We start from the raw sequence: 14,422 nt of genomic DNA, 5'->3' as shown, positions 1-14,422 counted from the left end.
AAATGGATCGTGTCTTTTATCTTAAACATCTGGATTTTATTTTCATTCTCTCTCCCTTAACCCTTGTCTGCATCAGTGAACGTCTTCTCTATAACTTTTTCCCTTTCCTGTTTTAGGATAGATTTCCAGAAGTGGAGTTACTGGGTCAGAGGGTATGAACTTAAGAACTTTTTGCTTTTGTGTTCTTAATTACAGTTTTTAAATTTGTTGTTCAATTGGTTTGTATTCATTGTGGGAGATGAAAATCACAGAGATTGTGCTTCTTACCTGAAGGCAGGATTTTGTGATCGGGGAAGCTTGGGGAGTTGCCAGGATAATAAAGCTTTCTTGAAGAGGATTTACTTCAAGATTTCCTGAACCCAGCTGGGCACCTGATGGGTGTTTTCTTTTTGTTTCTATGGATATGTTTACTATTTAGTGAATAGTTTATCCAGGCTATCATTTCTGAATTAATGATTTAAGATTTAAAATTGTTTTATTGGCTAAGTTATATCATACTGATCAAGACAACTATCAAGCTTTTAGAGGTATATCTAAAAAGGTTGTTAAAGCTATGCATTTTTAGAAGTTTTATAACTTACTTAATTTAAAGAGCATGTGAATGTTTTCCACAGTCTTTGTTACTTAGACGATAGGCATAGGACTCAAAAGTAGACAACAATATAGATTATACAAATCTTGTTTATCCCCCATTTCCTCCTACAGAATGTGAAAACCTTTGCATCTTCTGATAGTCTAGCCAAGGTTCAAGAAGTAGCAAGCTGGCTTTTGGAAATGAATCAGGAACTGCTCTCTGTGGGCAGCAAAAGACGACGAACTGGAGGCTCTCTGAGAGGGAACGCTTCCTCAAGCCAGGCAGATGAGGGGCAGATGAATCGCGTGGTGGAGGAGCAGCAGCAGAGCTGTCAGGAGGAGGAACACACTGCACGGAATGGTGAACTTGTGGGGGCAGACCCCAGGCCTGGAGACCAGAGCAATTCCCAGCAAGGACACGTGGAAGAAAACAATAACCGCTTTATCTCAGTAGATGAGGACTCTTCGGGAAACCAAGAAGAGCAAGAGGAAGATGAAGAGCATGCTGGGGAACAGGAGGAGGAGGAGGAGGAGGAGGAGGAGGAGGAGATGGACCAGGAGAGTGATGATTTTGATCAGTCTGATGATAGTAGCAGAGAAGATGAACATACGCACAATAGCAATGTCACAAACTGTAGTCGTATCGGGGACCTGCCCATTCACCAGCTCTCTTCCCCATTCTGTACAAAGACGACAAAAGTGAGTATCGAACTACGTCGCTGTTTCGGGTGTAAGTGTTTGTAAGATTGCCTACTGTCTCCACTTGTGACAACTTGATTAAGTAAGCTTCCCTTTGTTAAAGGCATTCCCAGTGCTGTAGATAGAAGTACTGGTAGGAGGGAGCCTGACTGTGAAACAGGGGAAACTGGTCTTGCCTACTGCAAAACATTGCCAGCTTCAGGTCTGCTGCTAAAGTAGTGGTTTGTGTGAGTGTGCGGGGTTGTCGTGAAACGTGATGTGTGTAAATCAAGTAATGGAGTCTTTTTATTTATAAATAGCGAATGTATGCACAGGCTATGTTCCCAAGAGAGTTACTCCGATGTGTGAATTACTGGGAATCACTGAAAATAGTTGTGTTTTATTATTCAAAAATGAGCTGGGACTCATGGATGGCCATGTAGGACAGCCTTAAGGGTTAAAGTGTTGCGGGTGGTCTGTGAGCAATAGCTCACCAGTTTTACAAACACCATCTCTCGTAGACATCCTTTTACTCATTTGCTGTTTCTTAACAATGAATTTGTGGATTTTGTTCATAAATAGTTACAAATTTAATAGCATGTATTTCAATATAGTTTGAGTTGGAATGAAGTATCCGATACATTTGGCATGAATTTGATTTGCTGAATCAGTTTTGTTTTAATTTGTTGCTATCTCTAATTTTCACAGCCTAGTCACAGGTTATTTTATTGAGCTGTCAGTGTGACTGAGGAAGGAAATGGCATTAAGTAGTGGTTTTCTTTTATTCAACTGTCTCCATGCCTAGATGAAGGATTTGGGTCTGGACTGACTAGATTTTGACCACTCTCATTATTTCTGAAACAGCTTCAGAAAACCCCCTCACTCTGGACAGGAAGACCATGAGTCAAGATAGCAAGACGTTGTTTTGGGCTTTAAAGATATTTTAAAAGTTACCTTGCTGTATTGAGAGGACATCACATGTCTAATCTATTAATAAGGGAAATAGGAGAAATTTATAATAACTCAGTACTTTGTTTTGCTTTATTTTAAATCCCTGGTCTTTTTATAAAAAAAGAAAAAGAAAAAGACAAAAAAACCTCAGTATCCTGGAGTTCTAAACATTTGATCTTTGAGCCGAGTGGGGGCACGAAATGAAGAACCCTCCTTTAGAAGCCGGGCGGCATATACATCAACAACCTCAAAACTTGAGGCAGGAGGCCAGCCTCAGCTCTCTGGTGAAGAGAGCGTGAGTCTGGGGTAGGCTGTACAGCAAGACTCAAGAAAACATCACCCCCTTTGAAGTGTTAATAGAGAATTAGGTTTCCTCAGTTCTTCCTCAGTATGCTTTTGAAGTGTCCTTGTGGTGGTCTCTAAACAACCCGAAGGCAGCTAGATTTAGGTGCCATTCCTGCATCTTTTCTACATTAATGAAAAAAATGTTAGATTCTCTGTTGCTTTGGTTTATTCTCAGAACACAATGGAAACTATTAAGATAATCTCTAGTCATTGAAGGGTTCCTTTTTTTTAAGTGTAGAGATAGACAGCATTTTTTTTTTTTTTTTTCAGTGAAGTGGGTACCTTAAATGGTGTGAACAGTGGCCAAAGGACCCACTGGACCAGCCAATGTGTTGAGCTAGACTTCTGTACGGTTTCTTAAAGTTCCTGAAACTGACAGTCTTTTGAGGTGTTTTCTGCCCTGGTGATGAGCAGACCCATTTGGATGAACTCAGTTGTAGGCACAGTCTCTGTTCTTTACCTGAATTCTGTCTTCTCTTGGAGCCCAAGGTACCACTCCGTTCCCTTTAAGTTTTGTTCTTGTGGGAATGCACAGTTGAGTGACAAGAAATAAAGAAGAGAGGAAAGGGTGTGGTTGCTCCTGGGTGCGGTGGCGGTGGCGGAGAAAGTGTATTGTATGTAACTGAAAGGGAGAGCATAGGTAGAGTCAGGGCAGGGACATTCGGGGGAGTCCAGAGTGGACGTGACCAGACTGAGCCGGGCTTTGGGTGGAGAGGTGAGGAGAGGGAAACTAGGCACAGCAGCCAGGAGGCCAAAAGCACAAAAGGGCAGGAGACTAAAATGTGTGGGTTATATAGGGAAGGGCTCTGTGGGATGGGCAGCCCGGTGCTGAATTGGAGAGTTGAGGATAGAGAGTGAGAGTATGCCAGCCATGCCTTGTGACAGGTAGGGACTGAGGGATGCTGGGCGAACTTGGGGACCAGGTCCAGCTTTGATGTGTTAAATAGATACCTCAGCCAGTTGTCTTGAGTTTGAAACTTAACAGCAATAAACAGTAGAGATTAGAAATTCCAGGCTGCCCTGATACCAAAAGTCAAGGCTATTGGTGATCAAGATTTGCTCTTTATTAAGTCCCTATGAGAGATGAGAAAATTGAGGTTATAGAGAGCCCAATGGTTCACCCTACACAATGCTTGTTTTAGGTTCTTTTTTTTCATGTTTAGATCTTTTCTATTTTTCTTCTTCTGAGAGCAGATTCTTTTCATACAATATATTCTGACAGTGCTTCCCCTTCTCAACTCTCTAAAAGCTCTCTCATCTCCTTTCCCATCTGAATACACACCTTTTCTGTCTCTCCATAGAAAACAAACAGGATTCTAAAGAAAAATAATAAAATAAAACATGATTAAACAAAAACAAATCAACCAGAATAGGACAAAACAGACAAACAGAAGAAGAAAAAGAACCCAAACATCCAGACGCAGAAACACACATCTTCATATACATAGGGATCCCATAAGAACACAGAATTTTATATATATGTATGTATGAGATCTGTAAGATGAAAAGAACAAAGTGTGCCTTGACAAGCCTTGTGAGACAACCTCCAGAGATAACACTGAGTTTGTGAGTTCACTGCTGGGCAGGGTCCCTCCCTATCCATTGCAGATAGCTTCTCGGTTAGGGGTGGGGGCTTGTTCCTCTCAGCACTGGAACCCCATCTGGCACAAACCTGTGCAGCTCCCATCCACACCGTAAATAACAAAAGATTTTACTCTTGATCTGGTCTGTTTTGAAGAACCCTTTCTCTTTCCATGTGGTATGCTGCCCCCTATGGTAGGAAGTAACAAACTGTACAACCGTGTTTTCCAAGGAGAGGGGTTTCAGATTAGGAAGCAACCTAAGCTGCTCTTTGAACCACCTGAAACAGGGAAAGGAGCAGGCCAGAAGCCATGAATGGGTTCCCTTAGCACAGGGGGTGATAGCCCTTGGTATCTGCGCTTGGATCCTGACTCTGAAACATAGGTCTGTGTGATCTGGTATTGACTGTATCTGTCCCTTAGAGCAGTTCATTCTTTACAGCATGCATACACATGTGTGCGCGCGCGCGCGCGCACACACACACACACACACACACACACACACACACACGCACACGGTCTATAATGTTCAGTCGGTGTATCACCCCTAATGCACAACGGTTATAGTGGTTGAACTTAACACCCTGGGCTTCAATATAGTTTCTGCTGTCCTGACAATCCTCAAGAGGAGCCTGTTCTGTCTCCGTCCACCCAACCCAGGCAGCCAGCATCTTTTCACTGTCCCCACAGCATTCCTTTTTCTCAGCTGCCATATAATGGAAATCCTCGTGTGTGGTCCTCTGAGCTTGGCTTTCTAATAGCTGCTGACAGAGGCTTCCTGTCCTGCCTGGTCCCGCAGCCCTGCAGTCCCAAAGAAACACACAGAGGTCTACATTAATCATAAACTGATTGGCCCATTAGTTCAAACTTCTTAGTAACTCTTATAACTTATATTAGCCCATAATTCTTGTCTGTGTTAGCCATGTGTCTTGGTACCTTTTTTGGTGAGGAAGTCACATCTTGCTTTTCCCATGTCTGGGTGATGACTGCAGGCTGACTCTTTCTCTTCCCAGAATTCCCGTTCTCATTGCCCCGCCTCTACTTCCTGCTGGGCCTAATCAGCATTTTATTAAAATACAATTGACAGGGTACAGACCATTGTCCCACAGCAAATAGCATTTGCTAAATTTTTTTAGTGTATTTTCAAGGCCCAAAAGTTTTTTATTTTATGGTTGGATAATATTCCTTTGTCTGGATGGGCTGCTGTTTGTCCACCTAATGGAGACTATCTTGGTTTTCTAGATTTGGGCAACCATGAGAAAAGATACAGATGACGAGACCTGTAGCAGTATATTTCCTTTTGAACGACACTGCCAGGGTGTCTTCCATTGACTGCTGTTTTGCATTCTCACGGCAGTGAATGAGGTTGCTCTGTCCTTCCTGGTGCTTGGTGTCTTCAGCGTCCTGGACCTGGGTCTGCTCTGAGATGCATGCGCTGCGTCTCTTCCCCGTGCTGTATGATAGTGAACATATTCTCAGGCGCACACTCACCATAAACACATCTTCTGGGTGAGGTGTCTATTCAGGTCTTCTCTCATTTTTAAATTAGATTGTCATCCTAACAATGCTGTTCTTAGAATCTTACAAATTTTCAGTAAGTTATTTATTGGATGTGTTTCTACAAGAATCGTTTGTGGCTTGTCTTTCTCTATTGATAGTGACTGCTTAATTTTAATGATGTCCTTTCATCGTTATTTCTTTCATAGATGATGCCGAGGTTATCTGCCTAGGTTTTCTCTTGTCACTTTTTGGGGTTTGATGGTTGCTCGCTTTACATGTATGTTTGCAGTCTACTTTAGGGTAATTTTTGAAGAGGGTGTAGGGCCGTGGATGGTGGTGGTGACGGTGGTGCTGATCACGGTCTGTGTGATAGAGCTCCGGGTCTTGTTGGCCCATCTACGGAGACTGACTTTTCTCCACTGTATCTATCTCCTTTGCCCTTCCGTCAAAGATCACTTGGCTGCAATTACACCGGTCTGCTTCGGGCCCCAGTTGTATGTGTTTATCTGTTTCCTAACAGTGCTGTCTTGTTATGAAGACTTGAGACTGGACAGTGTCAGTCTCCCAGGTTTGTTCTTCCGCCTTATAGTGGCTCTTTCAGGTCTTCTGCCTTCCCTATAGGTGTTGGAGCCATTGTCACTGTCTCCAGATCAACTGCAGGGAATTTGGTCTGTGCTGGAGCATTTCACTTGGGCCCTACCTTCCCAGCCCACATTTCAGAATTCTTTTGCTGTATACTCAGCAAATAGATAGTAATTCAAAATAAAGCACAGCAGCATTGTACTCCAAAGAAAGTACAACAGCCAAGAAAGAGGTGGGCATGTTCAGTGTGTAAGGAGTCTTACACTGATGTATTTACAGTGTTCTTAGTCAATCGGAGAGATTTTGGTAGTAAAGCATGTAATCATTTAAGTTTCTTCATTGAACACTAGAGGGCCATGTAGCACCTTGTTGATGATGCTGTTTTCATGTATTTAAATATAGTATTGTCTGCTTGTCTCTTGTCTGTTATTTCTTGACCCACTTTGGAATAAATATTTAGGGCAGTTATGTATATTGTCCTATAATATTTTTGCATTTTTTAAAGCAAGAAACTAGCATATTCTCATTTTGCTATTTAATAACAAAATATACAGTGTATCTTTTCACTTGCTTTCAGAGGAGGAGTACAGCTTTGAAAACTTGTCATGAATTTACACAGAATCTTCAACCAGAAGACCTCCCATGACTGGATGCTCTGGGCTCCCCAGTGTGTGTGAAAAGGAGGAAGGCCCCTCTTGTTTTAGCACTAGTGTGACCTGTGAGCCTCCAGCCGTCCTGAGGTTGATTGGATTTTCTGGTGACCCGTCACCTCTAGGCCTAACTGAGTCGTGTGACTATGAAGAGGACCGTGGACAGTTTGTTTAGACTCAGAAATATGCACTACTGCTTGTTAAAGTCCAGAATTGTCCTTTCTCGCTATGTTCATTTGACAGAACCCTTCCCTCTCTCAGCTTCTGTTATATTTCTGGAGGACATAGGTCATTCTCACTGGTCTGTATTCACACTCTGTTTTTGAGAGTGGGCGAGGATGGCGGACAAGTAGAAACATCTCTGCATCTGAGGCCACACGGCCGAGAAGGGTGGAACTCTGACACCATCCACCGTGTGAGCCGCTGCATCCCTGAGCTCCCCTTGGGTGGTCATCTTATAATTCAACTACTTTCTCTGTTTACTTACTAGAATGCACTGGCAGTTTGGGGTTGGAGATCTAAATTGTATGGGTAAGTAAATCCCTTTTCATATGATGAATGTTAAAGTTATTTCTTGTGATGGCAATTCTTGGTTGTCACCCTGACTGTATCTGGAATGAACAACTATAAGCCGGATATGGAAGGCACACTTACGATCTGGACTAGAGGCAGGAAGACAGCACGCCTTGATCCAGACCTCGAGGCGCCCTTTCTTCTGTCCACACCTGCTGATGGAGCACTGTGTAAGGACGGGTGCTCTTTCCCATCCTAGCACACCAGCCGAGACACCCAGCCCCGTGGGACTGCAGAGCGCCTAGATTCTTTCCATTTATAACTAGCCATTGCTGGGCTGCAGCCTGTAAATCCTCCCGATAGATGGGTGTGTGTGTGTGTGTGTGTGTGTGTGTGTAGAGCCCTGACTAACGCGCACTGTTGACCGACTGCTGAGATCACAGCTGATGAGCTTTTGCCGTGAGCTTGCCGATTCTCTGCATCACCGTTTTTCTGCTCCTGTGGTTCTTTTTTTTTTTTTCTTGGGCAGATTAATGTGAGTTTATGTAACTAAACACTTTTTTCTTGGGTAATGATATGTGTGTCTGTGTGAGGGTGTTGGATCCCCTGGAACTGGAGTTACAGACAGTTGTGAGCTGCCACGTGGGTGCTGGGAATTGAACCCGAGTCCTCTGGAGAACAGCCATGCTGTTAACCCCTGAGCCATCTCTCCAGCCTGCCGGGACAGCGCCTGCACTGCTGCCTGCAGAGGCCGCCTGCTCCCAAAGAGGTGGAGATGCCAGGCTCGTCCTTTCACGATTTCTTAACACCCCTCCTGTTCTAAAACGTTAACAGAGCTTTTCTTTACCTTTATTTCCCTACAAGTCACCTTCATTTTAAATCATATACAGAAAAAGTGGGTGTTTATCACTCATTGCAAAATCAAAATAGTTTTCATCAAGTAAATAAACATTGACAAGAATTGGGTAGAAATACAGCACTGAGTGCCACAGTTGTGCTGTGTGGTATGTTTGCCTTTTGAATTATTATTATTACTGATTTTATTTTTATTTTTGTGTGTGTAATGTTAAGAGTGTGTAAGGCTTGGTAAGGTGCCATTCTACAGTGAAGGCTCTGTAGGTTCCATATCATGATGGAGCTGTATGCTTGGTGCTCTTTGTTTGTGTTTGTGTCTTGTTATCCACGGGCACATTGTACCTTCAGTCTGCACAGGTCGGAGTGGAGCTAGAACTGAAGCCGTGGGTCTGGCTCAGATGGAGGCTGAACAGTATTTTTCCCATCGTGCAATCTCGGGCCTTAGCCGCATGTCTTCTTACCTGAGCTGCCTTGGGCTTTATTCTGTGACCTTAGCTCACTTGGGCACAGCACATCAGTGTGAAAAGCAAGCTGAATCTTTTTAATGACAGCCAAGGTTGCACAGGTTGTTTAAAGACGGGTAAAGAACAGGAAAGCCTGGCAGGTGTTTTAAGTGAAGAGGATGTGGTCGCTACCTTTCCAAGTAAGCAGCATTAGGGCCGTACCTCGGGCAGAGAGGAGACGGGAACACAGTGGCTGTCTGGGACCCTGCCTGTTCTAGGCTGTCCTATCTGTGCTCCCCACTGTGTCTGCTCTAGGCTGTCCTATATTGTCTGTGCTCCCCACTGTGTCTGCTCTAGGCTGTCCTATATTGTCTGTGTTCCCCACTGTGTCTGCTCTAGGCTGTCCTATCGTCTGTGCTCCCCACTGTGTCTGCTCTGGGCTGTCCTATCGTCTGTGCTCCCCACTGTGTCTGCTCTAGGCTGTCCTATCGTCTGTGCTCCCCACTGTGTCTGCTCTAGGCTGTCCTATCGTCTGTGCTCCCCATCCTGCCCACCTTTTCTCGCCTGGAGGCTATACATAAATGGCGGGTGTTTCACTGAATCTGGACTTCGCTAGATTGGCTAGGATATTAGACGCTTGGGCCCACCTTCTTTATAAATGTAAACATGGCGGCTCAGGATGAACTTCTAGGTCTTCCTGTTTGCGTAGCAAGCACTTACCCAAACGAGCCATATCGCCATAGCCTCCGACTTCTTCCTCTTAACCGCCAAGGTCTTTCCACACTAGCACACTGGGGGTTCTAGAAATTGAGTTACTTTATCTTTTTGATAGCTAATTAGTGTTTTATTTATTGAAGAAATGAAAACTCAGATGTCTGCTATAAAATTAATGTTGAGATTTATGAGTATCAGTTCATCCAGGAATGAAACCCTAAATTAATTATTTTCTATAATTTGATTGTATATTCAAGCTATTTTATTCAGAGTAAATATTTCTGTACTTAAATTCTTTTATTTATATTTTAAAGGTATACACACATTCATACATATGCCCGTGCGCGTGCACACACACACACACACACACACACACACACACACACACACACCCTACTTTTCAGGCACACAGTAGTGTGACTTCCTGGCCTGCGGTCTTGAGGACTTTTGCAGGAGAAATAAATGATTTATAGGTATTATTTTAGCAGAAAGGTTGATGAGTTATTTATGCTTAAGCTTGCTTATGAAAGTAATTTAAGTGACAGACTAGATTTTTACATTTGTTTTGAAAACTGGAGGATGAAGTTGTTTGAGCCTCTCCCAGTCATCACATGAAGTTAGGATTCTTGCATGATTGAAATACCTGTAATTACAATGCCATTTTTGTCATAGTTGGCTTAAAGGTACAGCTATATTAATCATCAGCCGAATTCTTGGTGAGCAGCTGTGTAAGGCCGGTTTAACAGCTGGGGTAACCCACACAGCTTGAGAATTAGGCTCAGTCATGAGGTAAGTTATGTTATAGACGTAGAGGACTTCATACTGGCATTGCTGAGATACTTAGAACACTTAATCTGGAAGTTGGACTTTAGTTTTTTAGTCTCAGATATTTCTTTAAATGCTGAATAACGAGAAATTTGTTGTAAAGTTAACAGTTCTCAGATTCATATATAAGATGAAAATCTATCCATCTATATGCCTTGTATGTCACTGCCTAGGGCACTATGGCAGATAGGAGAAGAAGAAGAAATATATAATTCTCCTTGGGAATCTGAAGTGTGGGGTAAGCAGCAGGCTCAGGTTCCCAGTTCATGGAATCTGAAATTCAACTGGTGTTCTCTGTGTGTTGCACAGCTGCCTTCTGCTTTGGGTGATTCCGCCTAGACAAGGTCCTCAACCTTCCTAACATGGTGACCCTTACAGTTCCTCATGTTGTGGTGACCACAGCCATAACATTATTTTTCTTGCTATTTCATAACTGTAGTTGCTACTGTTATGAATCATAAATTTTTTTTCCAATGATCTATGGTGACCTCTGTGAAAGGGTCATTTTACCTCCCCCGCCCCCCCTACCCCCCCCCCCCCCCCGCCAAAGGGTCCACAACCACATGCTGAGAACAGCTGGTCACGAGGATGTTCATTGGGAGAAAAGTTCAAAGGGTAGTTGAGCTGTAAGTGAGTTAATAGATGTTTACTTTAAATAATCAAAATATCTGGTGTCCGATGGCCTGGTTTCTGTCACCTTTAAACTGGTCATTTTGGCGAACTTTCTGGCCTTTTACTTCTAATTCATTACTTATTTTCAGCCAATCACTTGGGCATAACTGGGAATTTCCAGTGGGATTTGGAGCAACCACCCTGAATACATAAATCACAATAGCTACAGTACCCAGGATTCTGGGATTTCTGTTGGTTTAAAATACTGTGTGTGTGTGTGTGTGTGTGTGTGTGTGTGTGTGTGTACATGTACGTATAGCTTTCAGATTGTGAGTGTGTAGCCACCAGGTCTGTTTGTAGACTACTTTTATAAACTGTGTGCTGTTTCAGAACCCGTGCTACTGTCTGCTCACGTGGTTAGGGCTTGTCCTTTGTGTTTAGATAAGGAAATGTCTCAGGGAAACCCAATCATACATTGTGATCCACATGCTGTGATGGAAGTTGTGAGCTTTATGATGGGCATTTTGAGCATTTAAATGCTGTTTTGAACTTCTCTAGAAATAATTCTGGATGGAACTTTAACTTTTCATAAAAAAACACAGTTCTTCTATTTGATTTCATTTTATGAATACTAAGGGTGTATGGGACACACCATAAAATTAACTTTTTATTTCATACTGAATGTCTTTTTCTACAGTTGAGGTATTACTGATGCAAGCAGAGAACTTGGTTTCTGACTGCTTCCTGTTTGTCTTAGCTTCTTCATCTTCATGTGTAAATTGTTTTGTGGGTAACAGTGTGACAGTCTCCCCTCTGGCGCTGGCCGTAAAAGACTGAAAACTGATCCGGCCCAGAAAGTAACTCTTAGGACAGACCAGAGCACGGCTGACAGTACTAACTCTTAGGACAGACCAGAGCACGGCAGACCAGAGCACGGCTGACAGTACTCTGTTCTCTACTGGAAGGGTAGTTACTCTGACTTATTTCACTTTAGCAGTGCTGTTAATTTTAAGTTTCTAGAATTTTCTATTTCACCAAGAATTAAATTCCTTTTGGCTTAAAATCACAGAAGCATTGAATACCACTAAGATTCATGGCATGTGTTATAATATTCTCTCCTTAGAAACATGTGAAAACCCACGATACTAAATCAGTTTATGCCTAGCTGCTTAGAAGCTGAGGCAGGAGGATCCTTTGAGAGAAGACTGCTTCAGCCAGGATTGTGAGGCTGGCCTGGCGATGTAAGGAGACCCTTTAACACTTACTGTGTAACCTACCCTGTTACAGTCGGAGTGCCTGCCATACCTGGTGTCCACAGTGACCTTCGTCGTGGTTTTCTTGTTTAGTCAGGCACATGGCACTGGCTCCAGCTTAATGTGTTAGCAGTTGAGATGACGTGTACGTCCTTGGTGTTCTTTGTTAGCCAGGGGGTTCTTGTATACTTCCATTCTAGATTGAGAGCATGACTTCAGAAATCAGAGTTTCTCAAAGCACAGACCCCTGAAAGTTACACCCCGCATCGGTCATCACTGAAGGCTTGGCTGGGCACACTCCATTTAGTGTTGTTTCTTGGAGTTGCAGTGCTCAGCACTAGCCAGTTGAGGGCAGCTGCTTACCGATTTTAGAGTTTAGAATGCTTCCACTTGGAGCTTCTGGAACTGTGGTTTCTGGTATACTACAGTGTTCATTTTCTCCCTGTGTTTTTCTGTTATAAATAATCATGGGATCATGGGAAGTCTGGTTTTCCTTATAATTGTTTAGTTCTTCAGGAACCAAGGGAGAAAATTTGATGTTCATTTAAAGTTTTTCCCAGTTTCAGGTCCCTTAAACTCCCAAGTTTTTCCACTTACGTCAGACTTTAAAATTGCATAGATGGGTTGAATCTGGGACTCCAGATCTTAAAAGTACACACATGTAAACAATGTGGCTTTACCAGTCTTTAATTGTCAGTGTGAATACAGACAGTGTTTGGTGTGCTGCTATTTAATTAACTGGTGGCTTAAGTAAAAGTTAAATTGCAACTGAACTGTTCGGTATTTTTTATGCAGAATGACTGCTAAACTTACCGAATATACTGAGCTCTTTATTTTATTTTTAGTACTGAAGTATCATTTAGTTTAGATGATGTCTTCTGTGTGGTTCAGAAAAAAATTAGAAGGACCAATTGTTTTCAGAAATTACCATTGAAATAAACTGTTTTGAAAATAAAGATATCAGTTTGTATAAAATATTGTAATATTAGCAAATAGGTAGTGGTTATTTCTAGGGATACATTGACAAAGGGTTGTTGTAAGGAGACAGACAAAATATGAATGAGGGTTATTGTATATGAACAGAAACGCCAGTCTTAATCTAGAGACTAATATGAGCATCAGAGGAGATGCTGAGACTAGGAGATTGTGGCATTTGTTCTGAGGATCTTGAGAGGCTGCTGGGACCATAGACATGGTGATCTAAGCTGTTTCAGCTCCCCCCACCCCAACCATGGCAGTTTGTAGATTCCCAGTGTCCTTATGCTGTCTTCTCTGTCCTAACCCTAACTGTTGTTGGGGATTGATGCCGTGCACACAATACCATGACCGTTGTTGGGGATTGATGCCGTGCACACACTGCCATGGTCGTTGTTGGGGAATGATGCCGTGCACACACTGCCATGGTCGTTGTTGGGGAATGATGCCGTGCACACAATACCATGACCGTTGTTGGGGATTGATGCCGTGCACACAATACCATGACTGTTGTTGGGGATTGATGCCGTGCACACACTGCCATGGTTGTTGTTGGGGATTGATGCCGTGCACACAATACCATGACTGTTGTTGGGGATTAATGCTGTGCACACAATACCGTGCATTTCTTAGAGCATGTTCTTGTTGAGAAGTGACATGTGACTGTGATCGTTGCTCATCATAGATTATTTTATAAATAATAAACATAATGTGCATGTGCTTGTGTGGGGGGTGTCTATGCATGTACTCTCATGTAGAGGACAGAGGAAGAGGAAGACATTGGTGTCCTATGCAGTCACTCTTTGCCGTATTCCCTGAGACATCCTCTCATTGAACCTGGAGCTAGGCTGAAGTGAACCATCTCCAGAGGTCCCCATCTCTGTCCCCTGCGCTTCGCTGAGGTTACAGACCCATGGGAGCACACGGAGCTTTTTATGTGGCTGGTGCAAAGCTTCACGCTCAGGTCTTCATGCTAACGCAGTGAGAACTCTTAAGCTGAGCCTCCAGCCAGGGGCTAGGGCTTCTGGTGTGTGCTTTATCCTCATTTGCCTCCTAAATTTGTTGCTGTTGAATACCCCTAACATAAAATGTAATGTTTGTTCATGTGTATTTGGTGGCATTAAATACATTCACAATACTGCATAACAAATGCACAACTCTCTGGAACACTCTCATTTGTTTCTGACTGAAACTCTAGCAGTGCTGACACATTAATTTCTACACCTTTGGGACCTCCCTTCTGCTTTCTGTCTCTGAACTGAACTTTCGCTCCACACTGCCTAAGTATTTGGTGTAAGTGGAGTCATGTGGCATCTGTCTCCTTGTGGGGTGCTTGTTTCACTTAGTGTGATAAGACTCAGTTTTCAACAGCG

At 43.0% G+C, this 14,422-nt stretch overlaps 1 protein-coding gene across 3 annotated transcripts in view; it reads left to right on the top strand.

Annotated features, from left to right (window-relative positions):
• Positions 1-14,422, top strand: part of Fbxw7 (F-box and WD repeat domain containing 7) — a 144,733-nt gene that overhangs the window by 79,090 nt on the left and 51,221 nt on the right. For 2 of the 3 annotated variants that reach the window (XM_038347429.1, XM_038347427.1), the window contains one exon: positions 706-1,272. In XM_038347429.1, the coding sequence (XP_038203357.1) occupies positions 775-1,272 (498 nt within the window). In that variant the 5' untranslated portion in view covers positions 706-774. Of the gene's footprint in view, positions 1-116; positions 153-705; positions 1,273-14,422 lie in introns of all 3 variants that reach the window. The other variant, XM_038347428.1, reaches the window with a different exon arrangement.

Source organism: Arvicola amphibius, chromosome 11 (genome assembly GCF_903992535.2).
Source record: "Arvicola amphibius chromosome 11, mArvAmp1.2, whole genome shotgun sequence".
NCBI classification, from domain to species: Eukaryota; Metazoa; Chordata; class Mammalia; order Rodentia; family Cricetidae; genus Arvicola; species Arvicola amphibius.
This window is presented reverse-complemented; position numbering and strand designations above follow the sequence as displayed.